This window comes from Miniopterus natalensis, chromosome 2 (genome assembly GCF_054644295.1).
Source record: "Miniopterus natalensis isolate mMinNat1 chromosome 2, mMinNat1.hap1, whole genome shotgun sequence".
NCBI lineage: Eukaryota > Metazoa > Chordata > Mammalia > Chiroptera > Miniopteridae > Miniopterus > Miniopterus natalensis.
Window position 1 is genome coordinate 136,397,325 of NC_142082.1, and position 20,964 is coordinate 136,418,288.

Genomic DNA, 20,964 nt, shown 5'->3' on the forward strand with positions numbered 1-20,964 from the left:
CACTCCATGTCACCTGTGGTCAGATGTAGTTCACTGGAAAACACCTGATATAGAGCCGCAACTTGCCTTGCTGAAGCTCCTATTTCTTGGGGACAAATGTATATCCCTCACTTTGACCCACAAGAGTCCAGGAGCCATAGCCAGCAGAGGGTGCCTGGGGCCTAAGAGCAAGGAGGGAGGCCAACAAGTCCACAGACCTGAAGCTCTTCCCTTAGAGACCTCCATCCATCTAAACTGAGGCTGGTACTTAGGGGAAGAGGGGACTGAAGGGGGCAGGGGTGGGTGAGGAGGAGGGGAGAAAGGCAGAAACCCTAAATGCAAATAAGTGGCTTTGCGCACATCCCTGCACCTCAAGTCTCACTTGAAGTGTGGGGGTCTGACATCACGAGGTCAGTTCCAGCGCTGATACTCTGGAGTCCAGCGTCCGTCTTTCGGGATTCGATAGTTGTCCTCTTTTATGTGAAACAGTGGGTCCACGATTCGAGGGCCAATCAGGAAGTAAAAGAACTGCCCTGAATCCTCCCACCATGGCCAGACCTGGGCTAGGCTTCGCAGCTTGCCCTGGTTACCCGAAAAAAGACGCACAAACCGGAACACCCCAGCACCGAGTTGGGAAACGTGAGCTTTGGAGTGTCCTTTTAAGTTGTTGGAAAGGAGGTGTGGCCGAGGAGACTGGGAGGCAGCTGCTGAGCGAAAGGGGAGTGGCCCGGGGGCGTGGCCGGAGCGACTGGAATGTTGTTGGGTCCTCGCACCGCATAGTAAGGAGGGGGCACGCCCCTTTTCTCGGAGAGGGCCAATAGGAGCGCCGGAGCGGTTTCAAGTCTCCCCTGCTAGCCTCCCCGCCCTCCACCCCACCCCCCTCGGGGATTTGCTTTTTCGGTAACAAAATAGCAAAGCTCCGGATGTTCCGCAGCCCCTGCTGCTCACTGACAGAGGGTCCTGGGGCCTAGGACAGTGCTCTGCACCGTGAAGCGCCGGTGGGCCGTGGAGAGGCCGAGTCGAGAGCTGGGAGGCGCGCGGGGGTGGGCTCTGCAGCCGCGGGTTGTTTATCTGGAGTACGGAGGGGAGGGGGGAGCCTGGAAACCGCCCCGTGTCCCATTTCCTCCTCTTGTTTTCGCTCCGGATTCTCCATGTTGGACCCAAACTGAGGAGCCCGGAGCTGCCGCCGGGGGATCGGGGCCGGGGGCACCCGGGGGAGCTGCTGCCCGGGCCGCCAGCTCTCCGTACAGGCCGCCTCCCTTCCCGGCCCAGGGAGGGAATGAGAGCAGGGATGTGAACAGCTGTGGGAGTCCGAGTCTCGCGAGCAGGAGCCGGAGCGGGCCCCCGCCCAGGCCCCCCAGCCCAGCCCAGCCCAGCCCGCGCGCCCGCCGGTCCTCCCGCCCAGCCAGCCCGGGCCCGCGGGATTGTTAGATGGAACACGGCTCCATCATCACCCAGGCGCGGAGGGAAGACGCCCTGGTGCTCACCAAGCAAGGTAGGGGCAAGCAACTTCCCAAAACTTTGCGTCGCCCCCGATCGGAGAGGGGGTTAGCAGCTAACACAGCCCCGAAACCGAGTCCTGGACCCCGACCTCCCGAGGCTCAGAACGGGCGATTCCGACTGGAACCCCCAGTCCTTTCGCCCACGCGTCCAGGTCCTCACTCAGACCCCCGTGGGGGATTGTACGGGCCCCGGGCTCCGGGCTCCCGAGGGGGAGGGGCGTCATCTGCGCAGCTGTCACTCGGTCCTGTACCCCCTCCCCCCCGGGAAGAGAGACTGAGGGGTAGCGCTGGAAGCACGAGTCCACCCGCGTCCGTCCCCTCAGAGTTGGGGGGTGGTCGTCACTTTCCCGCACTACTACGCCCGCTGCCCTAGGACCAAGGGGAGAGGGGTGGGGAGGGGGACGAGGGGTCCTGAGCTGGAATGGAGCCGGGACTTCCAGGTCCCCCCCTCCAAGCCCTCGGTCGCCCAGGCAGCGGGCGTTGACGTAGTCCAGCGGGACTTGGGACCAAGTTCACAGCCCGGAGGCGGGGGCGGCCGCGGGGGGGAGGGGCCGAGCCCTGGAGGACCCGACCTGGCCCGCCCGCGGGCCTGCGCTGGGCCCGGGACCTCGGCCGCGCGGGGCTCTCTCACCGTCGCCTCCCGCCGCGTTCGCCGAGCAAACCCGCCGACCCTGAGGCCCGGCCTGAGCCCCTCCCTGCCCGGGTGCGCTTCCCCGGGGCCGCCTCTGCACACAGAGCCGCGTTTGTTTAGCCTGGGAGCGGTGTCCCTGGTTACATAATTCGCCGGATGGCATCAGACCCGGCGTGTTTCTGAATCGCAGAGCGAAAAAGTGCGAGTTCTCTGTGGGCAGCGGCTCGCGGCCCCCGCCTTCCTGAGGGCCAGGTGGAGCTGCTGCGAGGGGGCTAGCGGGCGGGCCCTCAGGGGTGGGCTTGGGGACCCGAGCGGGATGAGGCCTCGGCCTTTTCCGGGGCGGGGAAAGATTGGGACCCGAGGGTGGGATCTCTCTCGAGTTTGGCCATGGTGGAGGCCCGAAACTCTTGCCCCCTCCCCTGCGTTCCTCTTCGGGCCTTGAGGAATGTGTCTAAAAGAGCAGACAGAATATCTGCGTGGAGTAAGGACTAGCATCTTTTTTTTTTTTTTCTTTTTTTTTTTTTTCTGGAGAACTTCTCTGACTGGGGCCACCTGGCCATGAGTTTGGGAAGAGCACGCTCTTGGGACCAAATTCGGAATTATTGCCCTTTCCTGGATCCCACCCCAGAACGGGGCTTAAAGGGCTAGTGCTGCAGTGGAACTCATTGAGGCCTAGAGCCTGGTGGGGGGCCAGCAGCGGGGTCTCCGTGTTGCCCCAGATCTCCCTGTTCGGTAACAAGGAGCTCCCCCAGCCTGCCTAGGGGCATAGAAGCTCGGCTGGTGGTGTCAGCCTTCCCCAAATTCCCCCGTGGGGGGCACTGTATGCTTCCCTATCACTGGTTCTTATTTAAATAAGGCTGTTCTGAGGAGGGGGAGAACCTTCGCTACTCAGAGCCCAGCCCCTCCAAAGCCCCAGACTCCCTGCCCCCCTAGCTGCATCACTAACCAGGCTCTGTGACCCAGGCTGCAACTTCACCCCTCCGCTGGCTGCTCAGCTGCGCTGTGGGCAGAAGAGGGGAGGCTTTCCGTGTTGATCACTTCACTCCTGACTCTCACTCTGTCCTACCTCACCCCAGGAAAGGACTCCAAGAGCTAGCCAGAGCTGAAGAAATATGAGTGTGGAAGGATTCCAGAGGTGGCAGTTGATGGGAAAGGGGAAGAAAACCCTGTGCTTCCCGCCTCAGGTCCCCTCTTCCTGTAGGGGCTTACAAGGGTGCTTTCCTGGTGAGGGCACCGCACCAGGAATGAGGGAAAGCTGGATTGCTGAAGGGATATCTTAGAGTTCTGAGCTGGACAGTTCGTCCCTCAGAGCCAATGGCAGGGAATAGAATAGATGACAGTAGAAGGCAAAGCAGCTGGCTTCTTGACAGTGTTTAGTTGATGCTGGTTGAAGGTACGTCTTCATTTCCTTTGTGTGGCTTTTCCTTCAGATTTATCCCTGGAGGAATCTGAATTCTTAAGCGAGCAGCCATGGGTCTCTCTCTCTCTCCCCTCTGTGTAATTTGATTGCATTCCAGACAAGGCATACTTTCTTCTCGGGCTGCTTGGGCAACCAGCAAGCCAACTTTCTGAGTCCCTCATTTACAAACAAGGAAAAAGTGGAGGTAGGGAGCAAACGTTTAATTGGGTCCTTTAGGAGCTCCTTGCACCCCCCTCCCATAGCACCTCATCTCTGGGCCCTCCTCCCTTTGGAGAAAGGGGAAGGAGTGTGAGGCAATTTATTAATAAATTAGTTTCTAGAAAAAAGTTGCTCCTAGCTTAAGTGGTTGTGGTTTTTCTTTATGGTGAAGTTGTTGCCATTGCAGGGCTGTTTTTTTGTGTGTTTTTCTTTTTTGGCATTCTCTTCTCAGAGCTTTAGCACTGGCTGGGTGTGTTGATGATTCAAAAGTAATTACAGTAGGGGAAGTAGAAGAAAGTTGCTGAAAGCATTGGTGACAAAAGAGCCAAAATTGGATCATCTTCCCAGACAGATGGGTGAAATGGCTTCCTGGTACAGCAAGGACAGGGTTGTGTGTAATATCCAAAGTAGAAAAGAAAAGTTACCAGTTTGGCCAGAGAATGGCCATTTATTGAATCCCCATATGAGGGTATCGCCCCATTGCCGAGAGGTTGGGCCATGGGCTTTGGGGTTGAGTGGGGAAAGCCAAGGAAACAGGCCACCCCTGTAACCTCCCAGTGTGAGATGAGAGGGTGGAGACAGCCTCTTCGAGAGCACAAAGTGACTCATAGGCCCTTTGGGGATTCGGAACCTTTGGACCTTTTTGGTTTTTCGGGAGATGGATGTTCCTTTCAGGGAGAGGAGGATAATGCCTTGAGTTGTCTTCTCAAATGTGCAACTGAACAGGTTCCAGTAGCTCACCATCCCTAAGAATCAGGACTGTGGCAGGTTTTTCTAGCTCTTGCTTTCTCCTCCCCATGAGGGAGAATTTCTGCCTTATTCGCTCATGAAAAAGCTCAAACACCTTTCACTGTAGTTGTAGCTAGGCCCTTAACTTGAAAAGCTTAGGCTCAGTCTTTTTGGGGCTTTCTTCCTTAGCTTGCTCTTGTGGGTCCACGGTGCTTGTTTGTAGCTGGCTCCTCTTGCCCTCTGGTTCCTCTCCCTCCTTGCGCAGTCTTCAGTGTTGGCCTCTTTGTGGCTGCTCCTGTGCCTCCTTTAGAGTTCCCCCTCCCCCTTTCTTGGAGTGGGTAGTGGCCTGTGGGGTGACTTGAGCTTCTGTTTGCTCAAGGGAGTACTGCTAACTCAGCAATGAAGTTTGAAATGCCTAACATCCTGAGGCGGGGAGTTTGCAGTTCTGCTGCCGAATATGACTTAACAGCTATCAACTGAGCAGGACTTAGGAATTGCTGTGAAAAACCCTAAGATGGCAAGAGAGGATGGTGTTCCTGTCTCCTTCCTTCTCAACTCTAGGGTCTTAAAGAAACTGGGTGACAGAGAGGTCAGTCCCCTTCTGAATCCCTTATGATCATGGACTTTGTTAAACTGGTAAATGCTGTGTTAGAAGTGTTCCTAACTAAGTATGGGAGAGATAATATGTATATATCATACTTATATACAAATATGTTCCTTTCTCTTCCTCCTCAATTTTCTTCCTGCTAGCTTTTGGGTAATTTGAGGGTATTGTCTATTTCCATTTTGGAATAGGTGGTGGTGGGGATGTGAGGCAGGGGCAGCAGTTAAAGTGTTCATTGTTACTTCAAAGAATTCTTCCAGGAGCAAAATTGGTTGCTTCAGGCCTGGGTGCAAATCCCTGCTTTCACTGTTTACAATGAGACTTGACAGATCACTTTAGTGTTTTGAGTAACTTATCTGTAAAATAGGAATATTGATATCTACATGTCTATAATGCCTGGGACTTAGGTGATTTGTAATGTTAACATCCTTTTTTTACACAGCTAGACCACTGCTACTCAGTACCTCCTCCATTCCCCCAGGACACACAGCACTCAGCACACAGTCATGTGGGTTTTATTGTTAAAGACAGGTGGCCAAGGGTCAGAGGGGACACTGATGTGGGGGCTTGGGCCTTCTGGAAGGATCAAGCTCACGACCTTGCTACACAGACCCCTTCTTTGTGCCAGTGTGACTTGGGGTGGGATTTTATCTGCACTAATGCCAGTAGTATGTGCCTAGGGGCTTTTGCAGTTCTGCCTGGCGCCTGGGCATCTGGAGATGGGAGGACGCCAGGAGGCCATGCACCTCCTGTGAAGAGTCTCTGAAGTCTAAACCTTCTGAGCAGTTGCTTGGCCTCTCAGAAGTGAACATAATGAAGATTTGAGACAACTGTGTGCTACATTCTCTTACTGTTTGCATTTGCTTTGAGAATTAATGAACCCAGCGAGATTCAGATTTCTTGTAGGGAATTCTAGTAACGAGAGAAAAATAAATGGGTTTTGAAGAGAAATAGATGTTCTTAAGCTATGTCTCTGCTGCTGTGGTTTTGGGATACAACAATGAGAAAGCACAAAAAGCAGCATAAAACTGCTTTTCATCCTTTCTCAGGCTGGCCAGCTCAGGAAGCACAGAATTAATTCACTTGTTTTGGGGACATGGGATTGGGTGTGGCCCTGACATGATTCTCTCCCTGTCTGAAATGGAGGAATAGTTCCCAACTGGGATGCAGATGAGCTCATTAACATGCAAAACTTAGGAAGGAACTAGTAGAAATCAAAGTGGAAAAGTTAGTTGACTTAGAACTGGAAACCTCTCTGGACCAGAGGCCAACTAGCACAGAGTCCATGCCACCAGCAAAGTGCCCAGACCTTCAGGTCTTAGTGGCCTATGCCTACAAAGAGTGGGAACTCTCCAGCAAGTATGCAGACCTCCCTCTGGGCAGGAGGTGCAAATGTCCTGATCTCTGTGTGGACCTCCTGACATTTCCTTTCCCTTCCCAGGTACTCCTAGTTGACTACTTCTTGTCCCCACATCAGACTTTGCTCTTCTTACTCTCTTTTTATTCTGTACCTTCTTTTATTTTCTGCATTGTTCTCAGGAAACAAATGTGGCCCTAACCCCAGTGAGAGCCAACCAGATTCATGAGAAAGCTCAAATTGAATAACACAGGCCTGCAAATCCCCTTCCCAAAATGGTGGATCTCAGCTCTTGTGTTTCCATAGTAGAATGAGGCAAGGGCCCTTCCTTCACAGGAACAGTGACCCTAGGAAGAGACAGCAGGCTTAGGTTTTATTTTGATAGTATAGAGCAAGTGGCCCTAGAAAGGAAAACCAAGCCTGAGGGCACAAGTCCTCTGAGACCTGCAAAGACTGAGCCAGTGGGATATGGTGGGGGAAGGGGCCAAGAGGACTCTGACTGAATCACTTTCTGGTCCTGGAAGGGTTAGTCAAGGACCACTGGCAACCTTTAGACATGACGTCTGAGTCAGGGACACACATCAGATGCTCCTGTGACACTTACTAAAAATACTGACCCCACCTGGGTGCTACTGAATCAGAGCATAAGCAGGTGGGCTGGGCGTGCTCATGTTCCAAATGCTCCCTGTGATTCTGACAGGTGTCCCTGGAGAAGAGCCAGCTAAGCACAGCAGTGGCCCCAACTGCCTATTTAGCCCTGAGCAGGAAGAGTCCCTGGAGAGATCCAGTTTTGCTGTTTGTTAAAGATCCTGTGGCTTCTAAAGGGAAGTTGTAAAGTTTTCTCAGAAAGCATGGACAGAGTAACGATCCTTGCTTACCCAATAATGATCACAGGCAGTATTTATAGAACACTTACCACGGGCCAGGCACTGTTCCTAGCATTAAATGCCTTTGAGTTCAAGCTTCAGGTAAGTCAAAGCCACCTGCTAAGGAACCTTGCAATGCAGACCTTTCCTGATTGACCTGTGAGGAAACTGAACTGAAGAAAGGTGGTGCCCTAGGCAAGACCACAGAGCTAAGAGGCTGAAGTGGGGCAGGATCCTGGTGTCCCAGCTTCTTGCTCAGTGCTCTCTAGGTGGGTACACCTATGCTGGTTGATTGGTCCCATGTGATGAAGCTGAGGTGCTGTGGGAGGAGCAGGTCAGTGTCCCTAGAGGTGAGACAGACTCCCTGACAGTCCTTCCTGGCTGACTCCTTCCAGTCCTCCTGCAGAGGCCAGCCAGGAGAGGAAGGAAGGAAGGAAGGAAGGAACTGGTTGGCTAGCCCCAGTGAGTTTGTGTGTGTATGTGTATGTGAAAGAGAAGCTGTGATTGGTTTTGGTGGGGTCCCGGAAAGGCCATTTCCCAGGGTTGGCCCTGCCGCTACCTCTGTGTAACCTCTGGAATGAGAAAAAGTCTCTATGGTCTCTTTCAATGTGCACATTTTGAGATAGAGATTGAGATAAGAATATGAAAGTACTTTGTATTTAATGACTAGCATCGACACTTACTGAGCATTTACTAGGGCCAGGACACACAGTTTGTAATTCTCACAGCTCTGTGAAATAGGTAATGTTAGTCTTCCCATTTTACAGATGAAAAAACTGAGGCCCAAGGCCACACAGCTTATACTTGACAGAGCCAGGGGATTTTAATGCGAAGTCTGTGGTAACTTGTGTATTCACGCTATTGTTCACTGGTCAGAGGAGAGATGGTTGAGAGTCCCTTGCTTTGTCTTGTGCCTTCTTCGCTCTTCTTTCTCATACATGTGTCACCTTAATCAAGCTTCTATAACTGGAAGGGAAAGAGGCACTGGATTCTTCAGTTTTTCACCTGATCCAAGCATTTCAGAAATAGGGCAGAGAGCCAAGGCGGGGGCTGAATCGGCCATCCAGAGGGTGTTTGTGTCCTGCTTGGCAGGTTTCTATTAGCCTCCCACAGGGCCTGCTCAGCACCTCCTTAAGTGGGGAGAGAGAGGCTCAGGGTGGGCAAAGATGGCTTCCAGTCCTCCATGATGACACCTCTGCCCTAGCTGGCTCTGCATGGGGCAAAACCTCCTGCTGCTGATGTGGGCCATTAAATTACATTAATGTGGAACTGGGGGCTTCTCCATCTCTGGTCCAGGACCTGTTGTTTCTTCTGGGAACCTCACCCCCATCCAGCGTGTTTCTAAAGTATATGAGAGCGGCCCAGGAGGGTGTTTTGGCTGTTTCTGAAATTGATAAGAGTATCTTAATCATGTTTTAAAAGTTGTCAGGAATCCTCCGCTCCCAAAACTGAGTCCTTCTTGAGGGTAAGTCCTTAAAATTGAGGCCCTATGTTGAGGTCAGTGACTAGATTGTTAAAGGGCAGGGAAAAGACAGAAGGCAAGGTAGCCAATGACCCGTGACCCCCACTCTTACCCCACAGGTGGCATTAAGGACCCAGGATGGAAAGAAGTTATCCTTTGTCAGAAAAGAGAGAGAGAGGGAGAGAGAGAGAGAGAGAGAGCGCAATACAGGGAACCCTTCTGCCCCGGGAAGGAGAACTAATGGAGACACGAAGTCCATGCCATTCTTGCTCTCTCTGTGCATGTGGCTTACCATGGCTGCATGTACTGGAATGCAATCCTTTCTTTTTCCCAAATACATCCTTTGGGGGCGGGGGGAGGCCATGCCATCAGATTCACAGCTACTCTTTGGAACTTTGGGAACTGTTGCTAAGCTGGGTGAGGCCCTGCCTGCCTTGTTATCCAAAAAGAACACTCAGCATTTTGGACACTGTGGAAACTGGTACTCCCTCCCCATTATTTCCAGGCTTTTCTCTGTGTGGGATGTCTAGGCATCTCACTCTCTTGCTCCCTGCTGACTCACCTGCTGGTCTAAGAGCCCTTCCGTCCACCTGGCATTTTAGGGCCTGTCCTTAGCCAAGGCACAGATGCCCCTTGCTGAGGACCTGGGAGGAATCCTCTCCACGGGAAGCCCCAAATCAGATGTGTCTTGGCTGCAGGGTCCAGGCAGCTGGCCAAGAAGGGCCGGAAATGCTCCAAATACTCTCCTTCCTCCAACAGCTAAGGGGAGGGAGGCCCCCTCAGAGAGGCCATTTTATAGTGATAGCCAGACTAAATCCTTTGGGGGTATGGGAGATGGTGGAGAAGAAAGTACTTCTGAGGGATGAACCAAAAAAGCATCCTTCTACATGAGTGGGCTTACTAAAATCCGGTAGCCTGAGAGCTTGCCTTCTGCTGAATCCCGGGTGGCTGTGTAAGGAGTTCCTTTGCTGGGACACAAAGCTGTGTTGTTGGCAACAGTGATATCTGAACCTGACCTTCAGAAGAAGGTTAAAAATAGTATTGTCTTGGCAAAGCCAGTCTTCATCTGTGTGTGTGTGCGCGCATGCATGTACATGCTCAGGCTTCTTAAGAGGCAGAGGCAAATAAATGTCCCCATCTGGTGTTTCTCGGAGGCTGTGGTGGCAGATCTCAAGTGAAACAGCTTCTCACCTGCTTTCCTGTTATTTGCAGAATATCAGCCCAGGAGTTGCAAGCTGGAAAACAACTTTTGTAGTGGATTTGGGAGAAGGAATAGGGGTTGTTTGAACTTTTTGAAACCTGCTCATGATCAGAGCTCCTCTGTCACCTTTCATCATCTTTCTTGAGCTTTAACTACATGCTGGAGGTAGGAGGGATCTTGATCTCCTAAAGGAGATCTGGCCTCCTGGAATGAGGCGTGCAGTGTTGTCAGGTAGTGGTCATCTCTCCTTAGATAATTAAAATGAGCACAACATTTAGCTTTAGTTTGCACAGTATGTTACTGTGTAGACAGTAAGTTTTGTTTATTATTTCAGTTAGGAGTGAGGTATTGCTGTTATCCCAACTAATGGATGAGGAAACTAAGGTTCAAAGAAGCTGTGTGGCTGAGTCAGTTACTAGCAGAGCCTGGACCCCATCACAGGTGACCCTCAGAGCCTGGACCCACATCCTGCCTCAGTAGGAAGTCTTGCAGTAGTGAACTGGCTTCCCTGTTCTCAGTCACTTTCACACTTTCTTCTTAAGCCAGAGCTCCCCACATTAGCTCTGTGCTGGTCCTCTCCGACATCCAGCCCTAAGCCAGATGTTTGGAGCAGGGAGAGCAGATGCACATCGGCAGCTGGGCAGAAGAGGAGGGCTGGGTGTCCGCAAAGCAGATAGCAATAGGATGAAGGAGAGAGAGCAGCTGGCTATGGGGCTACATGGCACGCACTGGAATCCTGTCTTCCCTCAGGGAAATCATGTGCAGTGAAATCCTCACAGGCTTGTAAATCTTGTGCACTCCTGGGGAGGGGGCCAGTGCCCCTCCCCATCACACACAGAGGGGTGGGGGCTGGCCTGCACCTGGCTGTCAGGGACACAATGCTGAGTGCTGGCTGAAAGGAGCCCTTTGAAAGGCTCTGTGACCCAAGTTTCAGATCCCACTCTGGTGTGTGTTCTCCACTGAGCAAAGCAGGTCTTTTTTTTGAATATATCTTTATTGATTTCAGAGAGAGGAAAGGAGAGGGGGAGAGAGACAGACAGAAACATAAATATGAGAGAGTCATTGGGGATCGAGCCCACAGCCTGGGCATGTGCCCTGACAGGGAATCGAACCTCGATCTCCTGGATCCTAGGTCGATGCTCAACCGCTGAGCCATGTCCAGCGGGGCAAGCAAAGCAGGCCTTGGACCCAAGCTTCTGGCTCCAGCTCCTCCCCCTTCCCATCCTCCATTGTCTTGATCTCCCAGAGGTAACTGCCAGGGAGAGCAGGTACAGGGCTGGGGTGTGGGTGAGGCGAGCCCTGGAATGGAATTCCAGAGCCTTGTACTGTTTTACCCCTTGCACCTTTCAATGCCCACCCAAGAGAACAGCAAGGAGGAGGGGCTAGACTGATGCTTTACTGGCCCAGCCTAGAGAGGAATAGAGCAAACACCCTAAGAGACCTTGAGAGTGCCCCACAACCTCCCAGTTGTTGCAGGAGTGCACACACAGGATGCCCCTGAGCTGCTGGGGGCCCTAGGTTCAAGGAGACCTGGGTTCAAATCCTGGCTCTGCTATCCTGCTACCTGTGTAGCCTTGAGCAGGTTACTTAACTTCTCTGTGCTTGTTCCCCTTCTGGGAAATGAGGGATTAGTGCCTACAGATGGATTTTTAGTGAGGATTAAATGAGGTAATGATGTCAAGTGTTTTGGTGCTCAGTAAACATGACTGAGGCCCAGAAAGACTTAAGTGGTTTGCCTCTGGTGCTCAGCTCCTTCAGAGCCCACCTTCCTCTTCTCACACACTGGTACCTTTTCTGCGTCTAACTCTTCTGGACTGTTGCAAACCAGCGAATACTTCCACAGGTCCTGGCTCTGTAGAATGGACAGGCCCTGGAGGCCCCTGGAGTCAGTTAACACAGCCAGTAAAAGTTATTGAGCACCTGCTACATAGAGAGCTGGAGGCTGGTGAATGTACCTGGCTGAGGCCACTGCAGGCCATGTCAGGAGACAGCCATGTTGGGGGGAGGCTGAGGAAGCCCTGATGGATTCTCAGTGGCAGCACTTATAAAGGTAAGGAGGACAGACAACCTGGAGAAGGACAGAAGGAAGTGGGGCTCCAACAGGGAAAAAGGGTAGGGAGTATGGAGTATTGACCTTGCTGTTATGGGTCTGGGGTGCCCTCCACAGGCTCCAGAGCTCTGTGCTCTGTTTGGAGTGCCTGCCCCCAAGGCCAAGGCATTTGTGGCTCTGAGGCCCAGGGTCTGCCTGGTCACATTGTGTTTTTGAGAAGATCCTCTTCCCCTCAGAGCCCAAACCAAGCTGAGCCCCCAGCCCCACCTCACCAAGCTCCCTAAGACTGAAACACTTCTGCCTGTTGGGCCTCCCGCTGTAGACATCAGCGAGGCCTCTCTGTGGCCCCAGCCAGCTGCCCCTTTCACCTCCTTGCCTCTCAGGATTACTCAGCCTTCACAGCATCTGTCACTAAGATGCTGAGTGCGTTCTTGATGGCCTCTCTTCAGGAAAGGCTTGGGCTGCGTGGCCTTTTAAGAAAGCCTCAGTGCCCGGGTTAAGCCTCTGATTGTGGTTCTGCGTGAAGAAACCATAAACCAAAAAGGAAAAGTGAAGGTTCAGCTTTGGTCTTGGAGCTTTGCATCAGCATCTGCTTGAGTCCCTGGGCTTGGAATTGAATGTGGGTTATACAGGTGGAGAGGCTGTCTTTTCCCTCTAGTTTCTGCACAGATTATTGTGAATAGGAAAATTCAAAGGAGCCTCTCATCCTGCTTGTCTAAGTGCTGGGCTGTGCTCTAACATTTTTCTCCTTGATATAGCGGCCTTGGGCAGAGGTCCCCAATGTACTTTCTTCCTTCCCGACAAAATCCCCAGTCCCTGGAAATCTTGGTTCCACTGGGGCCAGGAGCTCGACAGCAATATCCAGGTTTTTAGGGTAGTTGCTGGAGAGGCCTGATCATTTTTTAAAAAGTTTCTAATGGTCATACCAGTTTCAAGGGATCTGACCTAACACAGGGAGGCGGGGGAGAGAGTGAGCTTTGGGGGACCCATTGACCAACCCACGGATACCCTCCCTGCACTGCAGGCACCCTTCCACCTTTCTGTTGAGTCAGAGCTAAGTCAGTGGTCCTGGGGCCGCGCTGACTGCCACTTGATTGACTCTTTGGCGGTCATTTCCTTACCCATGGTCCTAGGGAATAGATTTTGGTTTTCTCCTCTCCAGGGGCACAGGCTGCCCAATACCTGGGTGTTAAATGGTTCTTCTATCACCTCTGCAAGGGCCACTGTGGTGGTGCGGTGCATGCTGTGAGGACTTGTGGGGGAGTTCCTGGGGGGCCCCCACCACATTGCCTTCCCCCTTCTTACAAGGAACAACACAGCAAGTTGTCTTCATTGCCACATTCCGTTTGTCTTTTCTTCCTCCACAGAGACATTGGCATTTCCAGCGTTTATTTTCCTGCACAGTAGTTTACGGTGTGCTTTAAAGTGGAATGGGTTAGGTTTAATCTCCCACACAGGCCTGGGGAAAGGAGACTGGGGAGTGGTTGTGTGGCGCCACCTCCTGGCCACAGCACCCATGGTGTCTTCCAACTCTTGCTCAACAGTTGCCAGAACAGTTCATCTGAAAACCAAAAGAAACTTGAAAAAGACGCTGTATTCTGAAGTCATTTCTGGTTCATCCTTTAATGCCCATAGCTTTTTGTATCAACTTGGCCTTTCTGGGGCTGTTTGCCAAGCCTTCTATTAAAATGGCTTTGTATTTCCAAAGCCTGAATTATCAAGGCAGGATAAGCAGCTGCAGTCTGGAAGCAGGGACATCAGACTAGAACCAGACACTGGATGTGTGTGTCCCAAGGGGTTAATCTGCCTCTAGGTTAAGATTAGGAGAAAGGAATATTAAGGAAAGTGGCTGGAGTGTGGGAGAAGGCAAGAGTATGAACAAAGTATTAGCTTTTTCCTTGGGGCTGCGGCTCTTCTGTTCTCTAGTCTGCTGTACCTAGTCTGGGCTCAGTTCTGCTGCCACTGATCCAGCAGCTAGGGAAGCTGAGCCTGACCAGGACTACAGCTCCACTAACTTGAAGGGAAGGGGTCTAGGTTACTGTCTTGTCTAGAAGGGGTAGTTTTGTGGGAACAGGTTTGGTCAGGGAGGATTGGAATCTTTGTGAATTAATTTTGAAGGCCCCCTCAGTATGCTGCTACCAGAGCAGGAGGATACCTAGTCTATACCTGGTGCCATCTTTGACTGCCCCCCCCCCCCAATAAAATGAAGAGCAAATTTTCTATGGCCCATTTCCCAAACCAGAAAGTAGAGATTCCTGCTGGTTTTGCTCTAGAGAAAAGATGTTGGAATAAACATACATTTCACTGCTGACTATATTTGGTTGTTGGCCAAGCACATACTGTGGACACTGGTGGAGCTTACAGACAAGAAGGGGGTACGGCACCAGGGTTAGGGGAGGTACCTGTGGACAGGGATGCTCTTTAGTTAATGTTTCATCATTCCTTTTGCTCTAGGCCTGGTCTCCAAGTCCTCTCCTAAAAAGCCTCGCGGACGTAACATCTTCAAGGCCCTTTTCTGCTGTTTTCGCGCCCAGCATGTTGGCCAGTCAAACTCCTCCACTGAGCTCTCCGCATACAAGGAGGAAGCCAACACCATTGCTAAGGTAGCTGGATTGGGGTGGTGTGATGCCATGAAGGAGGGAGCTGCTAGTGGAGGTCCATGCGTCCACAGCAAGTAGACAAGCAGCCCTGCCTGAGGTCACGAAGATCTCTGGCTCAGAAGAGGCCCTTCCTCTGATGGACCCATAGTTGGTTCATCATCTTCCTCTTGCTTCCCATTTGTGGTATGGGCCATCTGATGTCCCTGTCATTTCTGAGGGCCCCTGCAGTCCAGGTCCTTCCAGGTTCCAGGAACTTGTAAGGAGATTCACAGAGTCCTATGTACAGATGTGGAAACAGACCCAGAGGGTGTATGTAGCCCCTAAAGAGTTAATGGTTAATAAATGGTAGTGTCAGGCTTCCAACTCAGATAATTCTGGCTGCCAATCCTGTGTCTGTTGTTTGTTTTTTACTATGCAAAACTACCTTCCAAGTTACTTGACTTTCAGGGAACGAAGGAATTTAAATTCTTCCACATTCTTAATAACCCCTTCCAGCATTCTCACCTATACCTGTGAGAGAGATTTGGGAATGTGTGGGTGTCTTTGATCCTCACAGTGACCAGTAAATATGTCTGGCATTTCAAGGGTAGGCACAGCCCTGACCAAACTGCCCCCAATGTCATTGGTACTTTCCGAAACACCAAGGTCTAGCTGTCCTTCCTGTCTCTCAAAACCGGCCTAATGACATGTGCATCAGTGAAAAATCACTTCATTATCCAGTAGTACAACGTGACAGTAGTATTGAGCGATTGATTTTTACAAAGAGTTCATAATAACATGGAAAAGGATTGGGTTGCAACATTAAGTGAAAAAGCAGAATGCATTATAGAGTAAAGGGGAGAAAGACTATTAAAACAAACTTGAAAGAAGTACACTAAAATGCCAAATTAAGTTTTTTAAATACTGAGATTTGAATTTTTCTTCAAGGTTTTCATTAAGAACACACTACTTTTTACAACCATAATGACATTTTTGTTATTAGCAAAAGGTAGGAAAGCCATTCTGATCTCTCGCACTCCACCTCCCCGTCCATTTTGGGACCCATAGTGTGGATTTTCATTGGCTTCTGTTTTTTAGAGGTTCAGTTACCTCCCCCAATTGTCTCCTCCAAGGAGGGCATAGAAAATACATGTTCTCAAGGAGAAGCCTGCATTCCAGGACTAAGCAAGTGGCTAAACCACCGCAGTGAGGAATTCCCATTTTGGTTCTGGCTCTGATTCTGTGTCCCTGCACCACTCACTTCAGTTCCCTGTTCCTCACTTTGTTCAACTGAGAGGCAGTGGCAGCGAAGAGCAGGGACGCTGTCTTCTCCACCCTTCATCAGGCTTAATGTGGAAAGAAAGTTCTGGCCTTCCCTGCCCAGATCTTAAGAAAAGTCAATTTTGACATGTTAGTACCTTTTAGGGGGCTGGGGTTTGGGGGAGATAATTACCCTCCTGGCCTGAGGCAGAAGCAGCGGGCTTTAGACGGGTTGGGGGAGGCATTGGTGTTGGCACTGACCGGCTCCTTTTCTCCTGCAGTCTGATTTGCTCCAGTGTCTCCAGTACCAGTTTTATCAGGTAAGTGAATCTAACTGGGTATGTGCTCAGAACTCCAAGATCCCATGATCCCTGCTAACGCCATGAGTAATGCCCTTACTCCTCCATGGCTGGCTGGCCACCTCCCCAGCCTGTGAAGCTATTTGTTCCAGATATTTGCTGAGAGCCCATCATGTGCAGGGAAGTAGATTTTGGGGGGACAGCTGGTGTCCATCCCACACCAGCTTGGCCTCCATCTCCAATGTCCAGGTCACATCATAGTCCAGTGGGAAGCTGAGGCCAAGGAGCCAGCTTTATCTCTTCTTTTTCAATCTCTTGGCCTTCAAGAGGCATCTCTCCTGGGTTGAACTTGGGGGCTTTCTTCTTCTCAAGCCTGGCTCTTCCCAGAGTTCTGCTGAGGGGAACAGCTGGGCTTTCTTGGTGGTAGATCTCAGCAGCCTGGTTCTGGTTTTAGATCCCGGGGACCTGCCTGCTCCCAGAGGTGACAGAGGAAGATCAAGGAAGGATCTGCGTGGTCATTGACCTGGATGAAACCCTTGTGCATAGCTCTTTTAAGGTAAATTGACATCTGGAACCCCTCCTACACACATCTTGGGCTGTCTCATGTCCCTGGCTAAGGTGGCCTAAAGATGATAGAAGAGTGATCAGGATGGGACTTGCCGGGCCTCTAGCATTTCGGCCACACTGGCATCACAGATATCTGGAGACTACACCAAAGAATGTTGAGTAGGAACCCCTGCTCCCCCCTAGTCACTGCCAGCAGGCCTCCACTGCCTCATCACACAGCACAGAGTTCCGCCAGGGTTGTGTACAGGGCAGGCCTAAAAGAGGGCTTGAATCAGCCTTGGACCTTGCTCTTCTCTGTTTTGTCAAAAGTTTGTTAACTCAAGAAGGCCCTGAAACTCTCAGCTCAGGTAGAATTAGGGGGAAAACCAGAAAAGACATTGCAGCTTGTGCTGGGGTGAAAACTTAGTGGGCTGGCAGGAGGAGCTTCCTGGAGCCTCTAAGATCTGTTCCCACTCCTCCCAGGTGATAGTGCAGTGGCTGTGGCAGAGGCTTCTTGTCTCCTTCCCACTACACCAACCTCATTAACTTTTCTCCTTTCCAGCCAATCAACAACGCCGACTTCATAGTGCCTGTAGAGATTGAGGGGACCACTCACCAGGTGAGCTGTGCCTGCCAGGCCACATCCAGCCCAAAGGGCTCGGGGTCCTCTTTTCTTCTCAGGGCTTGTGTTCCATCAGTTGATCCCCTTCAGTAACTTCATTCTCCTTTTTATTGGTAACTTTTGCACTCAAGGCTTTCTCATCTTTAAAAAAGAAAAAAAAAATTAGCTCCTCATCCCCGACTACTGTTGTATTACATTTTCTCTAATCCTGAATAGTTGGTTCTCTGCCTGTTCCAGGCAAGGAAGCCAGTGCTAGCTGTTTTTCTTTCTTCCCCGTGCCCAGCTTCTTCATCTAGCTAGGGAATTTCTTCCTCCTCAGTGAGGCGTCTCCTCTGTGACACTTTCTCCTACTCCCCTCCCCTTGGATCCCTAAACTGGATTCTTCCCCATTAAGTGCTCAGTACACATCTGTCAAAGTAAAGAGCACTTGAATCTAAATAAGATCAGGCTCTGGCCCTGCATAACTTGCTCCGCCCGGGGTTAAGGGCTATGTGGTATTGATAGCGGGGAACCATTTACTGAAAATGCTTACCCAGAAGGCCTGACAGCTGGCCTGAGAGTCAGGGACCATCAGGAACAGTGCCCTGGTAGCCCTGACACTTGCTTGCATGGCCTGGTCAAATAGTAGAGTTACTTATAGAAGAATGGGGTTTGAGGCTTCCGTGCATTGTCATCACTATCCTGCATCCATCAAAGGCTTTCTTCACCAGCACCAGCCACCTCCCAACTGAGGTGTACCAGCCCCTGCTCAGAACTAGGCTTAGCCTATGGACTGCCCGGCCTCAGTCCAGCAGCCCTACACAGTCTAGTTGAGGGTGTAGAGATGTACAGAACCCACAGGGAAAAGATGAAGGCATGTTTTCAGGCGGGCAAATATATACTGTGTATTTCTAGGCGGGGCAGGAATGACAGTGAGGGTGACTACCTGCAGAAGGCAGGATTTCAGCAGAGTGGTGAGGGGATGCTGAACCTGATGGAGAGCCAAGAAGAAGGGGAACTTGTGGAAGGTTGAAGAAATGGCAAATGATAGGAGCCAAGTTGTGGATTCCTGCTGCAGATCTAAGAGGGAGTTGGTGGCCAGTTCAGGCCAGCTCCAGGAGGGGGTGTCATGGCAGGTCCATACTCTGAGCAGGGAGTAACACAGATAAGAGGAGCTTTGAAGGAGAGGGTCTAGTAGCACCTTTGTCAGCTGGGTGAGAGGGCAAGAGCCTGGAAGCAGGAAAGCAGCATGAATACTGTTGAGGGATGTGTAGCCAATGGATCTGTTAGGCCAAAATCTGTGATATCATGAAAGGTGGACACGAGTGTTAGGGGTGTCTGGCAGGAGCAGTACAAAATGGGTGGGGGCATTAGAGCAAGAGCTTTTGGTCTGCAGTCGTTGAGAGGGGAAGTCACTTCTTCCTGATGCATTTCAAAGACGTGTGAGGGCCTGAGGTTCCAGGAAGTCTCTGCAACCTTGCCTGATGGTGACCTGGACAGACTGTCCTGCCAGAGCCAAGGACAGGAAGCTCCCACAGAGGCTGTGGCTGGATTCAAGTAATCCAGGATAGGCTATTTCCATCTGTGAGGCCTATTCTTGATTACTTGTTTCTGGAGGCAGCTGATGGTTCGCCGCTGGACAGAGTTGGCTCCCAGGACAGGTGCACGCATTTCTTCCTGAGCTGGGTCAAGGCTGGGACCGCTGAGCCAGCAGAAGCCTGGTGAGGAGGTGATGCTATACACTGGCCTGAGAGGCAGAAGGCTTCCAGCCAGGAGGTCCCAGAGGCTGAGGTGCAGGAGCCTGGACAGAGTAAGGTCTGAAACCACTTGCTGCTTTTTTTAGAAGTGGTGACAGAGGCTGATGCTGTGAAGCTTCACCCTCACAGGAATGCCTTTGACAAGCCTCTGTGCTTTTCCTCAGGTGTACGTGCTCAAGAGGCCTTATGTGGATGAGTTCCTGAGACGGATGGGGGAACTCTTTGAATGTGTTCTCTTCACTGCCAGCCTGGCCAAGGTACCTGGGGCAGGAGGGGAGAAAACAACTGGGAGCAGTGTGGGAGCTACAGGGGTGGTCCAGCAGCCCCTTGCTGGTCCCCAGATTGCCACTGGGGAACCAGGACCACATCCAAACAAAAGTGTCTTGTCTTTTCTCAGTATGCTGACCCTGTGACAGATCTGCTGGACAGGTGTGGGGTGTTCCGGGCCCGCCTGTTCCGTGAGTCCTGTGTGTTCCACCAGGGCTGCTATGTCAAGGACCTCAGCCGCCTGGGAAGGGACCTGAGGAAAACCCTTATTCTAGACAACTCGCCTGCTTCTTACATCTTCCATCCAGAGAATGCAGTGAGTGGTCCAGATACGCCCACACACGGGTTGGGAGAGTCCTTGCCCTAGGTGGGAGGGGAAGTGGGCGGGGGACCCTTGCACTTTACCAGAAGAGCATGCCATCCCAGGTGGACACAGCCAGCCTCCAGGGGCTCTGGAGCAAGGGAGGGAAGAACTGGCATCTGGGAGGTTTATGCTGCCTTTTTCCTGCCCCAGGTGCCCGTGCAGTCTTGGTTTGATGACATGGCAGACACTGAATTACTGAACCTGATCCCAATCTTTGAGGAGCTGAGCGGAGCAGAAGATGTCTACACCAGCCTTGGGCAGCTGCGGGCCCCTTAGCCTTCCTTGGTTCCAAGCAATGGCCATCCCAGTAGGGGACTTTCCTACACTGTGCCTTTATGACCAGCCTGACAGAGCAGAAGCTGGAGCATCTCACCAAATGGGGCCTGGAAATAGAAGTGATGGGAAAGAACTTTAGGACAGGTTAGATGCCGAGTATGCAAATGTCAGACCAATGATACCCCAACCTGCCTAATCCCTGAGTTGGGTTCCTGAGATATGTGAGAGAGAGAGAGAGAGTGTGAGTGAGTGAGTGAGTGAGTGAGAGTGTGAGTGTGAGTGTGAGAGAGAGTGTGTGTGTGTGTGTGTGTGTGTGTTGCCTCGAACTGTGTTCAAGGATATAAGTGTTTCAGGTTGGGGAAGAAGCTGAAAGATCAAGAATCTCCCCAAGCTCGTCTCTCCAGTCCACCTTGAGCTCTATAGGGATGAAGACTATTCAGGGCTCCATTGCCAAACCCATGGCCTTTCCTCAGTGTTGTAAGGCTTGTGCTGAGGAGGAAGGAGGGGTCAGAGGCTGCCTTCAGGTGCCCCAGGCACACTCCTTTTTGAAATCTTTCTCCAGCCAGCTGCTGCAGATAGACAATTCTGGAAGATGAAAGCTTATTTCCAGAACTGGTCGCCTCAGTGGCCATCAAGTCCTGCAGTTCAAGGGCTGCACTTGCCTCCAGCCGAGTGCCTGTCATGGGCCCTCTGTCTCCCCAAGGCTTGGGCCCTGGGCCTGCCTTCCCCACTACCTAGCCATAAGTCTCAAACTCATGGGGAAGGAGGTCTTCTCCTTGCCGTGGAAGAGGGCAGATAACTGATTTCCGTTCTTTTGACTCTGTTTTAAAATTCTCTTTCTAAGCATGGAGTATTGGGCCTGTTTTGTTTCTGACAAAGCTGCAGTCCTGGGCATAAGGTGGGTGGTGCTGGGGGTGCAGGGAAGAGGAAAATCCCAAAAGCCTGAATGTGTGTGTCCCCTTAGCTTGTATGTAGATCAGCTGAGCTTGGGACTGTCTGTAAGTCTGTCTTCAGGG

The 20,964-nt window shown here is 51.6% G+C and overlaps 1 protein-coding gene across 1 annotated transcript; it reads left to right on the top strand.

The window, feature by feature from the left end:
* The first annotated feature begins 1,371 nt into the window (after window positions 1–1,371).
* Window positions 1,372–20,216, top strand: CTDSP2 (CTD small phosphatase 2). Its single transcript, XM_016224446.2, has 8 exons — window positions 1,372–1,474; window positions 14,454–14,602; window positions 16,120–16,158; window positions 16,592–16,693; window positions 17,246–17,302; window positions 19,206–19,298; window positions 19,439–19,624; window positions 19,823–20,216. Exons 1-8 carry the CDS (start codon window positions 1,411–1,413, stop codon window positions 19,946–19,948), a joined length of 816 nt encoding a protein of 271 aa, XP_016079932.1. The 5' UTR covers window positions 1,372–1,410; the 3' UTR covers window positions 19,949–20,216.
* Window positions 20,217–20,964: the final 748 nt, after the last annotated feature.

Excerpts from the sequence above, each read along its gene's own strand:
- CTDSP2 (XM_016224446.2), top strand. The coding sequence starts at position 1,411 with ATGGAACACGGCTCCATCATCACCCAGGCGCGGAGGGAAGACGCCCTG. Across the intron at positions 14,603-16,119 it reads AAGCCAACACCATTGCTAAG|TCTGATTTGCTCCAGTGTCT; the intron begins GTAGCTGGATTG and ends TTTCTCCTGCAG. Across the intron at positions 16,694-17,245 it reads TTGTGCATAGCTCTTTTAAG|CCAATCAACAACGCCGACTT; the intron begins GTAAATTGACAT and ends TCTCCTTTCCAG.